The 14,160-nt window shown below is 36.3% G+C and overlaps 1 protein-coding gene across 5 annotated transcripts in view; it reads right to left on the reverse strand.

Annotated features, from left to right (window-relative positions):
* The window catches only part of sun1b (Sad1 and UNC84 domain containing 1b), a 49,384-nt gene extending 35,829 nt beyond the window's left edge, over positions 1-13,555 (reverse strand). For 2 of the 5 annotated variants that reach the window (XM_051716218.1, XM_051716217.1), the window contains exons 1-2: positions 12,202-12,465; positions 8,711-8,805 (exon numbers count right to left, since the gene is read on the reverse strand). In XM_051716218.1, coding sequence (XP_051572178.1) covers positions 8,711-8,805; positions 12,202-12,213 — 107 coding nt within the window. In that variant the 5' untranslated portion in view covers positions 12,214-12,465. Of the gene's footprint in view, positions 1-6,096; positions 6,135-8,710; positions 8,806-12,201; positions 12,467-13,314 lie in introns of those variants that run through there. The other 3 variants (XM_051716213.1, XM_051716216.1, XM_051716214.1) reach the window with 3 other exon arrangements.
* Positions 13,556-14,160: the final 605 nt, after the last annotated feature.

Here is a 14,160-nt window from a genome sequence, read left to right on the forward strand (position 1 = left end):
ACGCACAACTTACCACGCACCCCACTGAGAGCGAGAACCCCTAATCGCGACCACGAGGAGGTTACCCCATGTGACTCTACCCTCCCTAGCAACCGGGCCAATTTGGTTGCTTAGGAGACCTGGCTGGAGTCACTCAGCACACCCTGGATTCGAACTCGCGACTCCAGGGGTGGTAGTCAGCGTCAATACTCGCTGAGCTACCCAGGTCCCTTCTTTTGTATGTTCTTAAAAATATAATAAAGAGTGTTTCTTCAAGCACGTGTCTTTGTGAGTAATAGCATTTCTTATGTGTCACTCCGAGACATCTTACAGGTCGCCAGTCTGTTGCAGGTAGATGAGCAAAATTACCCGTGCATGAAAAACATTTGGATGAGAAGCTTGCAAACTGGATTCAGCCTCATCGCATTTTGCAAGTGGCGGGTGCTAGTTTCACACCCTGGGCTACTGTTTAATATATTGGCTGACTTCCCAGAGCCATGGTTTTGCCATTTCCCGATATTGTCGATCATCGTCTGTCAAATGAGTGTCGCAATCGGCATCTTTGTAAGATATCGTCGATATCCGATAACATAGTCAAAATCGCCCAGCCCTAGAAACCAGGTGACCAAAATGTCTCGTTGCTCTCTGCTGTTGGTAGTTACAGCTGGTCACAATAAAAATTCATTAGCACCCTTTTTTCACCAGATATACAGTACAAACACCACCTCAGAATCCGTCTCCCTTACATACAATGAGACAAACACCGAGATACAGATGTCTGACAGGAGAAAATGAGATTAGCGAGAACACAGCGAGCTCACGGTGAGATTAAGAACGTCATGGCTCACGAGTGTCTGAACTCAGTCTGATGACTTCCAAGGCTTTGAGAGACACTACTGAGGGGTTAAAATCAGACACTGCTCTGATTTTAGTAGAGAGTTTGCAATCCAAATTAAACGTAATAAAAGACTAGGTACATGTATATACTGGACTTATTTTATTTGTCATGTTTTCCTTTCTCTAGAAACAGCGCTTAAGCTGAGGAAAGGGATAGTTTTGCACTTTCAGCTTCCAGAAAATTACTGTTAGAGATAAGAGGGGAAAACTAAGCACTGTGGTTATTCAAATCCAACGAAATCACTTCCTGTTACAGCGAATGCTTAACAAAAACACTCTTGATGTGACGTTAGTGCATTCAGCATACACACACAACTGTCAAATACTCCAGCAGCTGTCGAGCGTGACAATGCAAAGGAAAAGACTCCACCCATTCAGAAGTATTCCTTTACAAATATTCCTTACATGCAGGATTCTTTTCCCTGCATTTCCAACATGCACATCTTCTTCGATCTTGCCTAATATTACACCAAATCCCTATAGTTACAATCCGATGTCCAAATCAGTAGCAGCTATATTAAGACTGTACTTTCTTAGTTCTTCCTAACCCAGTTTCAAACAAGCTGCTATGACAATACAGCTAAGTTACAGCTCAAGCATATAGTGCGTTTGAGAGCACATCTAATTTGCACCCAAATTTACATAAGCTCAAAACATATTGCATTAAGGTTTATTATGCAACAAACCAATGAAACAGAAAACTACTGCACGCAACAAACTGTAAAAGATTACCTGCTTACAATATCGGTCTACAAAAGAATCAAAACAAAAAATAAGTGATAAGTTAAGACTAGTCGCTTAATTATCATGCTTGAAACAGAATTCAGATATCCAAATTAACACTTGTCAAGCGCCAAATGCAAGTAAAAATTGGTTTTCGGCAAGTAAATAACAGTTCATGCTGCATTGACAATGCAAATATTAATAGTAAAACCGATACATCTGCATGGGTATGCCAAAAAGAAATGAAAATCATTAACATAAGAGTGGTTAAGTAGTAACATTACTATGTTTGAACCAGTCAAGTATATTGAAAATTTAATTTACGCCACTATTGCCTTCTTTAGCATTGTCAAAGTTTCAGGTCTAATACGCCAACAGCATAGTTAGTTTCTGACTTACTAGTTTTTATTCCCTTGCAAACTGTATTCTCTGTAAAGAGCATTTAGATTGCCCTTTTTACTCTTTCAAATCATTCATTTACTAGGAAACCGGTAGCAGAAAACTTTAGTTTTCAAATGGCATTCACAGCTCAACATGCCTTTGCTCTATTCTCACTGTGTTCCTTTCTCTGCAGAGCTTACACAATTACTTTCTTTGTATGCAAGTCTTCCCTGTCTGTCACACGTTGAGTCACTCGAATTCATCAAGTCGCTTTGAGTGCCAGCGACAGATGGCTCAACCGTTCGTCACACGATCACATTGCATTTTACTATGCTTTCTGCCTTGAGACCACACAGTCATGCAACCTACTATACACTTACCGCAGTGTGCACTCACTGGTACTGCTGAAAAAAACCCAGTAAAGCAGCCAATGGGACTGAATTGGACTTAGTAAGAGTGGAGACATACTGAAAGACCCTGAGCATACTGATGACAGATCACAAATTCATTTAAACTAAAAAACAAAACAGAAACTTGTTTTTAAACTTGCACAATTAAAGAAACAGTTCTAAAAATAAAAAAAAAGTATTTAGGCTACTCGGTAGGGCTGCAACTAAAGATTATTTTGATAATCAACTAATCTAACGATTATTAGACAATTCAGGTGATTATTGCGATGATTAATCATTAACTCTTAACTGATTATTCAGCTTGTGCCTCGACATAAGTTTGTATTAAATGTGCTTAACAATAAAGAGGACCAAATCATATATATATATATATATATAAAAAAATACTTCTAAATGACATTCACGGAATTAAAAGGAAAAAATAAATACATTAAAAAAAATCCCATTGTCTGTTTTCATTTAAAATTATCTAAAAATCCTTAAAACAAGATACATTTACTTGAGAAGCAGCATATAAGATATTTAGACTTGCTAGAATGTATTTTGAATATAAGTGTATTTCACATATAAGTGTATTTTTTCACTTGTTCATACTTCTGCCAGTACAGTAAAGAAAAAATATACTTATATTCAAGATTTATTCTCTGAAAGCAAGTCTAAATATCTTACACGCTGCTTCTCAGTTGAATGTGTCTTGTTTTAAGGATTTTTAGATATTTATTAAATATTGTATTCAACATTTTCTGATAAAAAAAAATGTTCTTCTGCAGTATAGCTCCTAAAGTAAATGTACATTGTTTTAAAAGGAGTTTTAGATATTATTTTGGAAAACAAGCCAAACTAATCAAAATCATATTTTGCTGCAGTGTGTAATGGGCTAAGACTACACTTTTTTGTTCACTTTGATCCATCTTTAACTCACAGAAAACAAACTCTCTCTTCTTAAGAGTAGCGTATCACAGGTTTTCTTCACGATAAGATACATACGTGAAACAGTATATTATGATTCAATACGTCACGAGTCATCACGTTATAATCTAGCCGCAGCATATGCTCGTAAGGGATTTCCCACGCCAGAGTGTTCATCAGCCAGGTGCAGTTTCAATCTCTCCCCCTTAGATTATGTCACTTCACACGACTCATAGAAGCGGTGCTGAACGCACAGAGAAATGCCAGTTTCTGAGTTGGTTTACATATATATAAAACGAGGAACGCCACAATTAATCAAATCAAAATTGTGATGTCCTAGTGTGATGATTAAACCACAAAAGGCTGAGATTTAAACAAATAGCCTATACAGTCTACATAAGCTTCAACAGAAAATGAATTTGAGAAGCCACTGCTTACACACTAACTGCATGATTAACATCATGTGTTCTCTGTGTGTGTATTAATGACAAAGAGCAGATCACTTTTTTCTATGTGAAGCGCAGCACATATAGACTAATATATATTGATATAATTAAATCATAGCCTTCTGCAGTTTAATAAGCATATTAGCCCATTTAGCGAACTGCTTTCCGGAGGTGAGAAGTGAAGCCATCAAAAACATCCGATTTTCCACCAAAATAAAAGCTATATATTATACACATCCTTCTGTATATTAAAATGTAATATGCAATGTAGTTGTGGTAGTAGTAATAATAATAATAATGATAATGATGATGATGATAATAGGGCCTGGGTAGCTCAGTGGTAAAATACGCTGGCTACCATGCCTGGAGTTCGCTAGCTGGCTAGTTTGAATCCCAGGGTGTGCTGAGTGACTTCAGCCAGGACTCCTAAGCAACCAAAATTTGCCCGGTTGCTTGGGAGGGTAGAGTCACATGGGGTATTCTCCTCGTGGTCATGGGCGCATGGCGAGTTGAGTGTGGTTGCCGCGGTGCATGGCATGAAGCCTCCACACACGCTATGTCTCCATGGCAAGACACTCAACAAGCCACGTGATCAGATGCGCGGGTTGACGGTCTCAGACGCGGAGGCAACTGGGATTCATCCTCCGCCACCCAGACTGAGGCGAATCACTACATGACCACGAGGACTTAAAAGCACATTGGGAATTGGGCATTCCAAATTGGGAGAAAAAGAAAAAAAAAAAAAGATAATATCAATAATAAGATATTGCTTGAATATATAATAATCACTGCTTTCATTAATACTGTGATGCTCTACTATGCAGCACTGCATTTGACCATAATAAATATTCTTCAACCCTTCAATTTTGGGTTTTGGATTGTGCTGTGAAGATCAGTATAGACGCTCTTCATTTAATAAAAAAAATAAATGCAATGGTAAGTTAAAAAGTAATTGTTCCGTTTTCATTTGATTACATTTTTTATTAATTAATTTGATTAGACTGTTTTTTTATGATAATATAATTAAACTTTAAAACCCAGAATTCAGAGAAAATAAAATGGAAAACAGAATATGTGGAAAAAAATCAAACCGATTTCATACGGCCCTAGACTAACATACTGCCTATCATCTCTTTTTCTTTGACGATACATGCATGCAGCCATGACCTCAAATTTATTGAAACATTTTCTATAGATATGAAAACATGACGTTTTTTTCACTTGTATACACAATTCCACTAAAAAAAGTAGATGGTGATTAAAAATGCTCAAAAACGTAATGTGCTGGGTTAAATACAGTTAATAAGCTCAATTAACAGCATTTGTGGCATAATGCCAAATTCGTGGTTACAGTGAGGCACTTAAAATTGAAGTGAATGGGGCCAGTCCATAAACATTCAAATACACACCGTTTCAAATTAATAGCCACAAGATGCAAACAATATAAATGTTAACATGATTTAAGTGTGATAAAAATCGCTTACTAACCTTGTGTGTGTAAAGTTACAGCCAATACATGAAGTTATTGTTTACAAATAAACACTCCACCCCGCCCCTTCCGGGTTCTTTTGGTTGCTCAGAAAAGAACTGCTGTCTATGGGCGCTTCACTCAAATTGCGCTGAAACTGTCCAAAAAGTACTGTTTGTGGGGTACAAACACCCTGTTTTCTACAGATTATTGGAGATTAGGGCTTCTTTACATTTTCACCAGATCGTAGCATCAGGCAAAACTCAGGATTTGACATAAATGATGATAATTCACAGGTCACCGTCATTATCACATCTGCTCTATTAGACACAGTTGACCCGCAGCAGCTGTTGGTGGATATTAACGTTTTTCTTTTTACAAAGAAATCATGCAAACTCCGATCGCAAATGGCTGTTTTAAATTTCCAAAGTGTTGTCGCTGTGAAATACAAGGTCAAATATGATCTAATGATGATCAAGACCACTATAAACGATATAACGGCAGGAACGGGACCAGTCTCCACCACCGCAGCGTGTGGACTACCGTTTTGAAAGGATAAGTGAATACAAATAATGTCATTCTGCTAAAATAATGTGTTTGCATTTATTTTGAATGGAGTAAATCATAGTTCAATCGAAAATCGTTTTGATATGGAATATCATATTGAAGTAAATTATTTATTCTATGTGGGTTAATAATTTAAGCAGTTAAGACACAATGTATGTCTGATGGAAGTTTTCATTTCCAATTACCCAAATTCTTAGGCTGCAAAAGTGTGTTAAACGTGTGAGGATGTGTATTTATCAACCTGTTACATGTCTGATAATCACAGGCTCATTTAACCAAGTTTAAACTTTTGCCGATATTTCAGAAAAGAACCCACCTTATTTCCTCACTGCAAACCATAGATAGTCCTTCATGTTAATAGAAGTTATTATAAACAGACATTATTACACTATATAGAGCTTTAAGTTTTAAGATGATTAAAACTGCAGCGCTGCCTATTTCCACCACAGAAATCTGCTGCTCGAAAGAACCGGAAGTGTGGTTTCCTGCGGTGTGAGGTCAGAGTATTTACATCTATACCTGGATTAAAGGGTTTCATGACAACAAAGATGTAATATTGGATATACTTACATTTAAAGGTGCACTCAGCAATTGCTGAGAAACACTGCTGATATTCGATCTCAACTGCCAAAACAAACACACCCCTGCCTTCAGTGCTTTTTTGGAAGCTCTGCCCCCCCAAACTCATGCACGCGAGACTGTTTTACACACCAGCTCAGGACACTCACATCTCTCCTGCTACTAAATCTAACATTACAACAACAGCATATATGGGTTCTGTGAACCAGCAAAATTTGTGTTACCCACCCTTCTGCTGCACCTGTCTTCAAGCCTTTTACCTCTCGGAGGTCTCTCCACCGCTGAAAAGCCTCACCGATGTTGATGCGGCTCCTAGCCCTCGACTTGTCATTTTTTTTTAGTTTATATTCGTTTGCCCTTTTTCTCTTGGTCTGTTTCTCAGCCATTTGTCCTCCTTGGAGTTTAGAAAGCTAGATTTGCTGTCGCCTTTCTAGTGAATCCCCCACCCCCCATCCTGTGCACGTGCAAGAACAACCCCTTGTTGCTGATTGGCTGGAGTAGTGTTGTGTGGATCAGTCTGTTCCACTTTGTTTTTGTCCCATTTAGAGAGCCAGGGCTGTGTACAAACACTAGATTTTTCTTCTTTTTTTTTTTCAGTCCATCCACAGAATGGACAGCTAGCAGACTGTGAGGAGATATTTGCAGAATTTGACAAAAAGTGCACTGGATTAGAATTACGGACTGCACCTTTAAGAAGCGATTTTAATCACACTATAATCATGTTAATAATATGTAATGTTTACATTTATGGCTATAGTTTATTAAAAAAAAAAATTATATATATATATATATATATCCATCTTCCTCTTGATCAGGTCTGGAGATTGAGCTTTTGAGCTTTCTTCACAAAGATGAATCTGCCCAATTCCAGCCTTGCTGAAGCACCCCCAGATCATCACCAATCCTCCACCTGGTCATCTAATGGTTAGATGGAGACCTGGAGAGGCCTTCAAGCCACAGTGTCTCACACCCACTGTGAAATTTGGTGGAGGATCAGTGATGATCTGGGGGTGCTTCAGCCAGGCTGGAATCGGGCAGATTCATCTTTGTGAAGAAAGCCCAAAGCCTAATTTCCAGACCTGAACCCCATTAAAAACCTCTGGAATGTGATTAATAGGAAAATGGATGGCCGCAATCCATCAAACAAAGCCGAGCTGATTGAATTTTTGCACCAGGAGTGGCATAGTCACCCAACAGCAATGTGAAAGCATGCCAAGACACATTAAAGTTATTCCACCAAAGATTGATTTCTGAACTCTAAGTTCAAACATTAGTATTGTGCTGTTTAAAAAGGAATATGAGCTTGTTATCTTTGCATTATTCGAGGTCTGAAAACACTGCATATTTTTTTGTTATTTTGACCAGTTGTCATCTTCTGCACATAAAGGCTCTAAATGTCAATATTTTTATTAGGAATTTGGGAGAAATGTTGTCAGTACTTTATAGAATAAAACAAAAATGTTCATTTTACTCACACATACCTCTAAATAGTAAATCCAGAGAAACTGATAATTTTGCAGTGGTCTCTTAATTTTTTCCAGAGCTGTGTGTGTGTGTGTGTGTGTGTGTGTGTGTGTGTGTGTGTATAAATAGACGAGGGGCAAACCTTTATTTTGCAGAAATTGTGACCAGTCGCCACATCTAAAATATACACTTTCCCATATGCATTCATGTCACTTCTAAACCTAAACTCTTGAAAATATTTAAATAGTGTATCTCACTGGCTTAGCAGTCTAAAATTCAGTTTAAATTATAGGGTATTATATGTTCAAATTCACATTCCCTGGCATTAATTCATTGCAACCTCATAACTTGCCTGAAGTCAAAAACACTGTGAAAGGAGACATCTGTAAAGCCACACCTGCATGCTGTCATCCAACCATTCTTCATGGCACCTGACGGCCAATTAAAAAAAACACCACCACACCTGAACATAAGAGCTAATAAGGACTGAAACTAAAACTCAAAATAAAGTGGACAAAGGAGGACGTATTAGGTCATCTTGTCAGGCTTAGTTGCAGTTTAAACAGTATTCTTACAAACTCACATGACTTGACCAAAAAAACAGGTTTAACCAGCCACGGAAATCCTAAAACAAGGCAAATTCCCTCATTTGTTGAATGTCAGTAGAGGTAAATTTCATAACATTGGCAAGCGCAAATTTTTTCCGTTTAGCCTACATAGGTAGCATTGATATAAGCCTATGATGTACAAGATCTTTCATTTTTGTATGCAATTAAAACATATGGGGACCCCATGTAGACATGCTACCAAGAGAAAGAATGAATTTGAGGTTCGTAACAGAACTCTAGTTCTACCTAGTAATCATTTCTTGATCCTTGTGTGCTCACCTGAGTGAATAGGTATAGCCAGTGTTATCCGGAGTACAGTGCGGAGGAGTATATGTGTGCAGATGTGAAAAATCCATCGCAATTCGTTGAGCACGCTGTGAAGATCAAACCAAAAAAGAAACAGACTTCTAAAGCCACACCAGCAACTAATGTGTGATGGGTGTGCCTGTAAAACGGCATGTAAACATTAAAGCCACACCCACAAAAGCATGCATACTATGTGCATACTGCACACACACACACACGCACAGTCTACAATTCAGCCTGCCTCTGGGAGGAATCTTGAGCGACCAAAAAGAATTTTGTTTTGTCTGATCCAGGGGATTAAACATGGAGACAGTACTCACTTAAAACTATTACTCTTTCAGAGTAAATGGTGCGTTTTAAGATGTAAACGCTTAGCCTGAAGATGTTCTGTCAATCAAACAGGAAGTGACAGACCACACCTCTGAAGTCAACATATCTGTCCAGCATGACCAGGGTTAGAAATTAACCAGGGCTTGTAGATCAAAATGTAGCTACTGGATTAAACACCATGGTGGTGACATTTACAATTAATTTGTTCAATTGATGCGCTTTACATAAACGGACAACACAAACACTATGTTTTGTTAAGATTTATGCTCTCATAAAGGCCAAAAATTAGCCTGAAATTAAAACTTGTAAATCACAATTATAAGGTGTACAATTATAATTATAAATCCAGGTGTTCCAATACTGTGGGAATGCTGTAAACCTTTCAGATAACTGTACAACAAATTAAATATTTCCTGATCGCACTAAAAAACTTATTAAAATTAAACAAAAACAAGATTTACACATTTAAAATTTAAAATTTAATTGAACCGTTAAATTAACAAAATTAAATGTACACATTTCAATGTCATAACATTGAAATCTCATTGAACCGTAATTTTTTTTTTACAAAATGTAATTAACAAAACAAATTAATATATGCATTTCAATTTCAGCGAAGAACCGTGTAATTAACAAAATGTATTTAATAAAACAAAGAATTAAAAAATTTACGCACTTCAATTTCATAAAGCTCCATCGAATGGAGTTGTCATTTTTAACTAGGCCTAAAATAAATAAATACTTATAAACAATCATTTTAATATTTAAGCATTTCAAATTCATAACAAAATTCCATCTAATGGAGTTGTGTAATTTAACTAAATTAAAACAAAAATAATTTTAAGATTTACACAGTTTTATAACACAATTATCTAATTAAATTGTGTAATTTTTTAACTAGGCCAAAATTAAATTTATAAAATGTATTTTAAGATTTACACATTTCAATTTCATAACTAAATCCTTTTAATAGAAGTGTATTTTTAACCAAATTAAATAATATAATTTACGCATTTCAATTTTATAACAATTCCATCGAATGGAGTCGTGTAATTAAACAATTAAAACCATTTAAGAATTTGCATTAATTTTATAACAAATCTATCGAATGGAATGGTGTAATTTAACAAAAATGAACAAAACAAATAATTTTGAGATTTATGCATTTCAATTTCATAAAATTCCAACAAATAGAATTGTGCAACTTAGCAGACTAAAAAAAAACCTTAAATATTTTGAATGCGTATTATTCAGAACAGTCTGGTTTGATCTGTTTTCATGTAATTACTTCTCAAAAATCGAATGGTTTGCTGCGTGTTGTAATCTGTAGACCGGCAGGCTATAACCAGACCTAATACTCTCCTCAAGCCAGACATAACAAATTTAGACTTTAACTTTAATCCAAGAGATTAAAGAACACATTAGCAAGTACAGATGAAAAGTCAGTTTAAACTAAGAGTCTGACTTTTTCCTAAATGCTTATAAAACAGACCCACTCGGGATTTGAACGAACAGAACACTTTTGGATCAAGTACCCAAATCTTCAGATATTAGTCTTGACCACTAACACAGCAGCCGCACTAAATCTCTGTGGCTAAATATCAGAATTTGAACCTGATTATTTTGTTAATAAACTCTCTAAATGCTTGTATAAAGTAGTTTTCTTCCTACAAAAACACAAAAGACCAAGCCAAAATTATCATCTCCAATACCCAAGAGAAAGGCTGAACAATAAGAGAAAATGGAAACATTCTTTTTCCACCTAAAACTCACATTCCACATGCCCAAACAAGCACAGCCATGTTCCAAATGTTGCCACTAATATACCAATAAAACAAGTCAATGGTGAACACCATAAGCTCAGTTTCTTTGTGCAGAACACAGCCAAACAGTTAGCCTTTGCTTGAATCTTCTAACAACTGATTCAGATTCACGGCTTCATGGACTTTTGCATGCAATTTGATTGTTGCGCTTGTTGATAACGTGAATTTCCATTTATAAACATGATAGACACACAACTCTTCAGATTTTAAGTCTCATATTTGCCCCTTCTGCAACATGTGAGTTTGCAACATGGGTTGCGTTTCAAAACTTAGTGTGCTGCCTACATTGATAGGCTAGTCTTTTAGGGAATAGTAGATGCGTTCTGAACAATTTGAATCAACTCGCTTTACTGGGCACTAGGCAAATTTTTTTGCTGTCAAATAGTTGTTTGATCTCATTTAATGTAACATGTGATCACGTCAAACTCTACAGAGTATATTCATACTTCGCAATCTACATCACCTTAAACTATTTGGAAAGTTTGGTGTTCCTCTTGCGCGTGCGACACTTCTATTTAAGATACATTCTCTTAAAGCATGTCTAAATATCTTATGCTGCTTCACAAGTACATTTTTAGATAATTTTAAATGGAAAACAAGACAAAACGCTTGATAATAATGGGGTTTTTTTTGCAGTGAATTTTTTTACTGAATTAAACTTAAGGTTTTTTTTCCATTTAATTCAGTGAATGTCATTTAGAGGTATTTTTAAATGTCCTCTTTATTGTTAGTAAGCACGTTTAATACAACCTTTTAAATCAAGGCGCAAGCTGAATAGTCAGTTAAGAGTTAATGATTAATTGTTGCAATAATCGTTCGAATAATCATTAGATTAGTCGATTATCAAAATAATGGTTAGTTGCAGCCCTAACCATGAATGCAATACCGTGAATGATAAATGTCAACGGTTTGATAAGTCTCTTTAAAACCACGGTACACCGTGATACCGTTACATCCCTAGCCTACACTGACAAAAGTGCTGTCTAGGTAGGCAGCTCACTAGGTTTTGAGACACAGTCTTGGATTGCAACATTGTACTAGTGCAATTTACAGTATTTTAAATGCATTCCTGCACACTTCAATAATGTTTACATCCCGGGCTTATACAAGTCCAGAACATATAATGCATTATAATATATAAACAAAGTCCTGATTGTATGCAAGACAGTAATCCTGGACCGTGTTGCCTTTGCAAGAGTTTGGAAAGAAAGGAGCTTCACTGACTGTCCACCAATGACTGTATAACATCTATTGATATTTTAGATGTATTAACTTGTATATAAACAAACAAACAAACATGCCATCACTTGCCAGTTTGACCATCAGTGTCTATAATCTAATGTTGTTTTGAAGGTAGTCCAGTTGAGAAATGACAATCCAGTCCAAGGATGCGCAAAGTGTGTGCACCATATCGACTGATATATAAAGAATAAAATAAATAAAATAAATATGTTTATATAAAAAATAAAATAAAATAAAAAAATCAGATCCAAAAGCACCTAAGAGGTTCCAAAATCTTCGTGGGAAGAGACAAAAGTTACGAGCTTGACTCACTAGAATCCCAAAATGGCTTCCATAATAGAGTAAAGCCAGAAGGATAAAGTCGCGAGAGCGTCCCGCCCACTTTCCAGGCTCTTCAACTGTCAATCAAGCGGCATACTTTGAATCTATTGGTGGAAAGGCAAGGGTACCGCCTTCCACATCTACGTCACAAAGCCTTGGTTATATTATGATTCGGATGCGGCCATCTGTTAAACGGTCGGCAGATTCACCTCAGTGCGAGTCTGTTCCAATGAAAACACCGTAATTTTAAGTTTTAAATAGACAATAAAGTTGCGTCACTCTCACGCCAAATTTAGTTACAAATAACACTTTAAACTTTGACTTAAATTACTCTGGTCTGTCACAAACCATGTACTTGAAAAGCACAATTCAAGGCGAAAATACATAATGCAACAGCACCATCTATTGGTCACAGAGTACTGCGCAAACGACGTTAATACAATCAGTCAGTGTATGTACGTACAGGGTGGAGTTAACTTGAATTTACCGCCTAACGTGAAACTATAGCTAACATTACAGATTTACTTCTATTTGGAGAACAAAAGAGTTTTAAGAAACTGTAATCTAATATTGGTAAACAGAGTTGTAACATCTACTTACATTAATTGTTTTTCAGATACAGTAGGATTCAATACTTTACAAACGAGACAGCCTGAACCCAAGTTTTGACTATAATGTATGAAGAAAACCCCTGATGAATAAACGTGCACTTATTGAGCTCAGCTTTAACATGTTGAAATAGTATTCCCCATGTTACATCCCTTATTTACAGATAACACTGCACAGTATTTCATCCGGGAAGATAGTGTTAGACAACTAAATTAAACAACAAAAATAAGTCAGCAAATCCTCATCACTTACTTTTTCTTCCTGAGTTACTTCTGCAAAAACACCCGGGCGGCGTCAGTTGTCAAAGTCCACTGCAAGTGACCTATCGATATCCTTCAAATACAAACAATTCAAATATATTTAACTCGGGAATCGACGACTCAGTAATTTCTGTAAGAACAGGTAAACTCTCAGCTGAGATCTCTGTCTGTCTTGAGATACAATGTGGGTCTAGTTCAACGACATCTCCACGAGGAAACACGAATCAGCTTGTTTGAGCAGTGAGCCATGAGAGGAGAGCCACGCCCATAGTTGGAAACCACGCCCACAACAGCTGCAGCGCATGACGGTCTTTACGCTACTGGAAAACAGTCTTTGATTATTTTTTTTTAAATTATTATTATTTTTTTTGATAGTCCCCAATCTTATGTAGGCCTTACAAGTCATTTCTTTCTCTGTTTATTTGATCGTTTTATTTTATTTCTATTAATTAATTAATACATTTTTATTAATTTTTATTTTTTATATTTTTACCCCTCCTGTCAGTTGCAACTTTTTTGTATGGTGAAATTACGTCTGCATATGAATATTTTGTAATATTGTGAAATTTACACCATTCCTGGTTTTGCTTATTTTAGTTAGCAAATATCAATAAAAAAAATAAGATAATGTTAATAATATAAATTTTACTATTTATGTTTGCTAGTTATAAAATATAACAATATAATATACACACACTGGCGGCCAAAAGGCTGTTTGGAATACTTTTTTGATCAAAGTGGCATTCAGCTGATCACAATGTATAGTCAGGATATTAATAATGTGGAAGCCTGGGTAGCTCAGCGAGTAAAGACGCCGACTACTACCCCTGGAGTCACG

The sequence above is a fragment of the Myxocyprinus asiaticus genome, chromosome 14 (assembly GCF_019703515.2).
Source record: "Myxocyprinus asiaticus isolate MX2 ecotype Aquarium Trade chromosome 14, UBuf_Myxa_2, whole genome shotgun sequence".
In the NCBI taxonomy this organism is placed as follows: Eukaryota; Metazoa; Chordata; class Actinopteri; order Cypriniformes; family Catostomidae; genus Myxocyprinus; species Myxocyprinus asiaticus.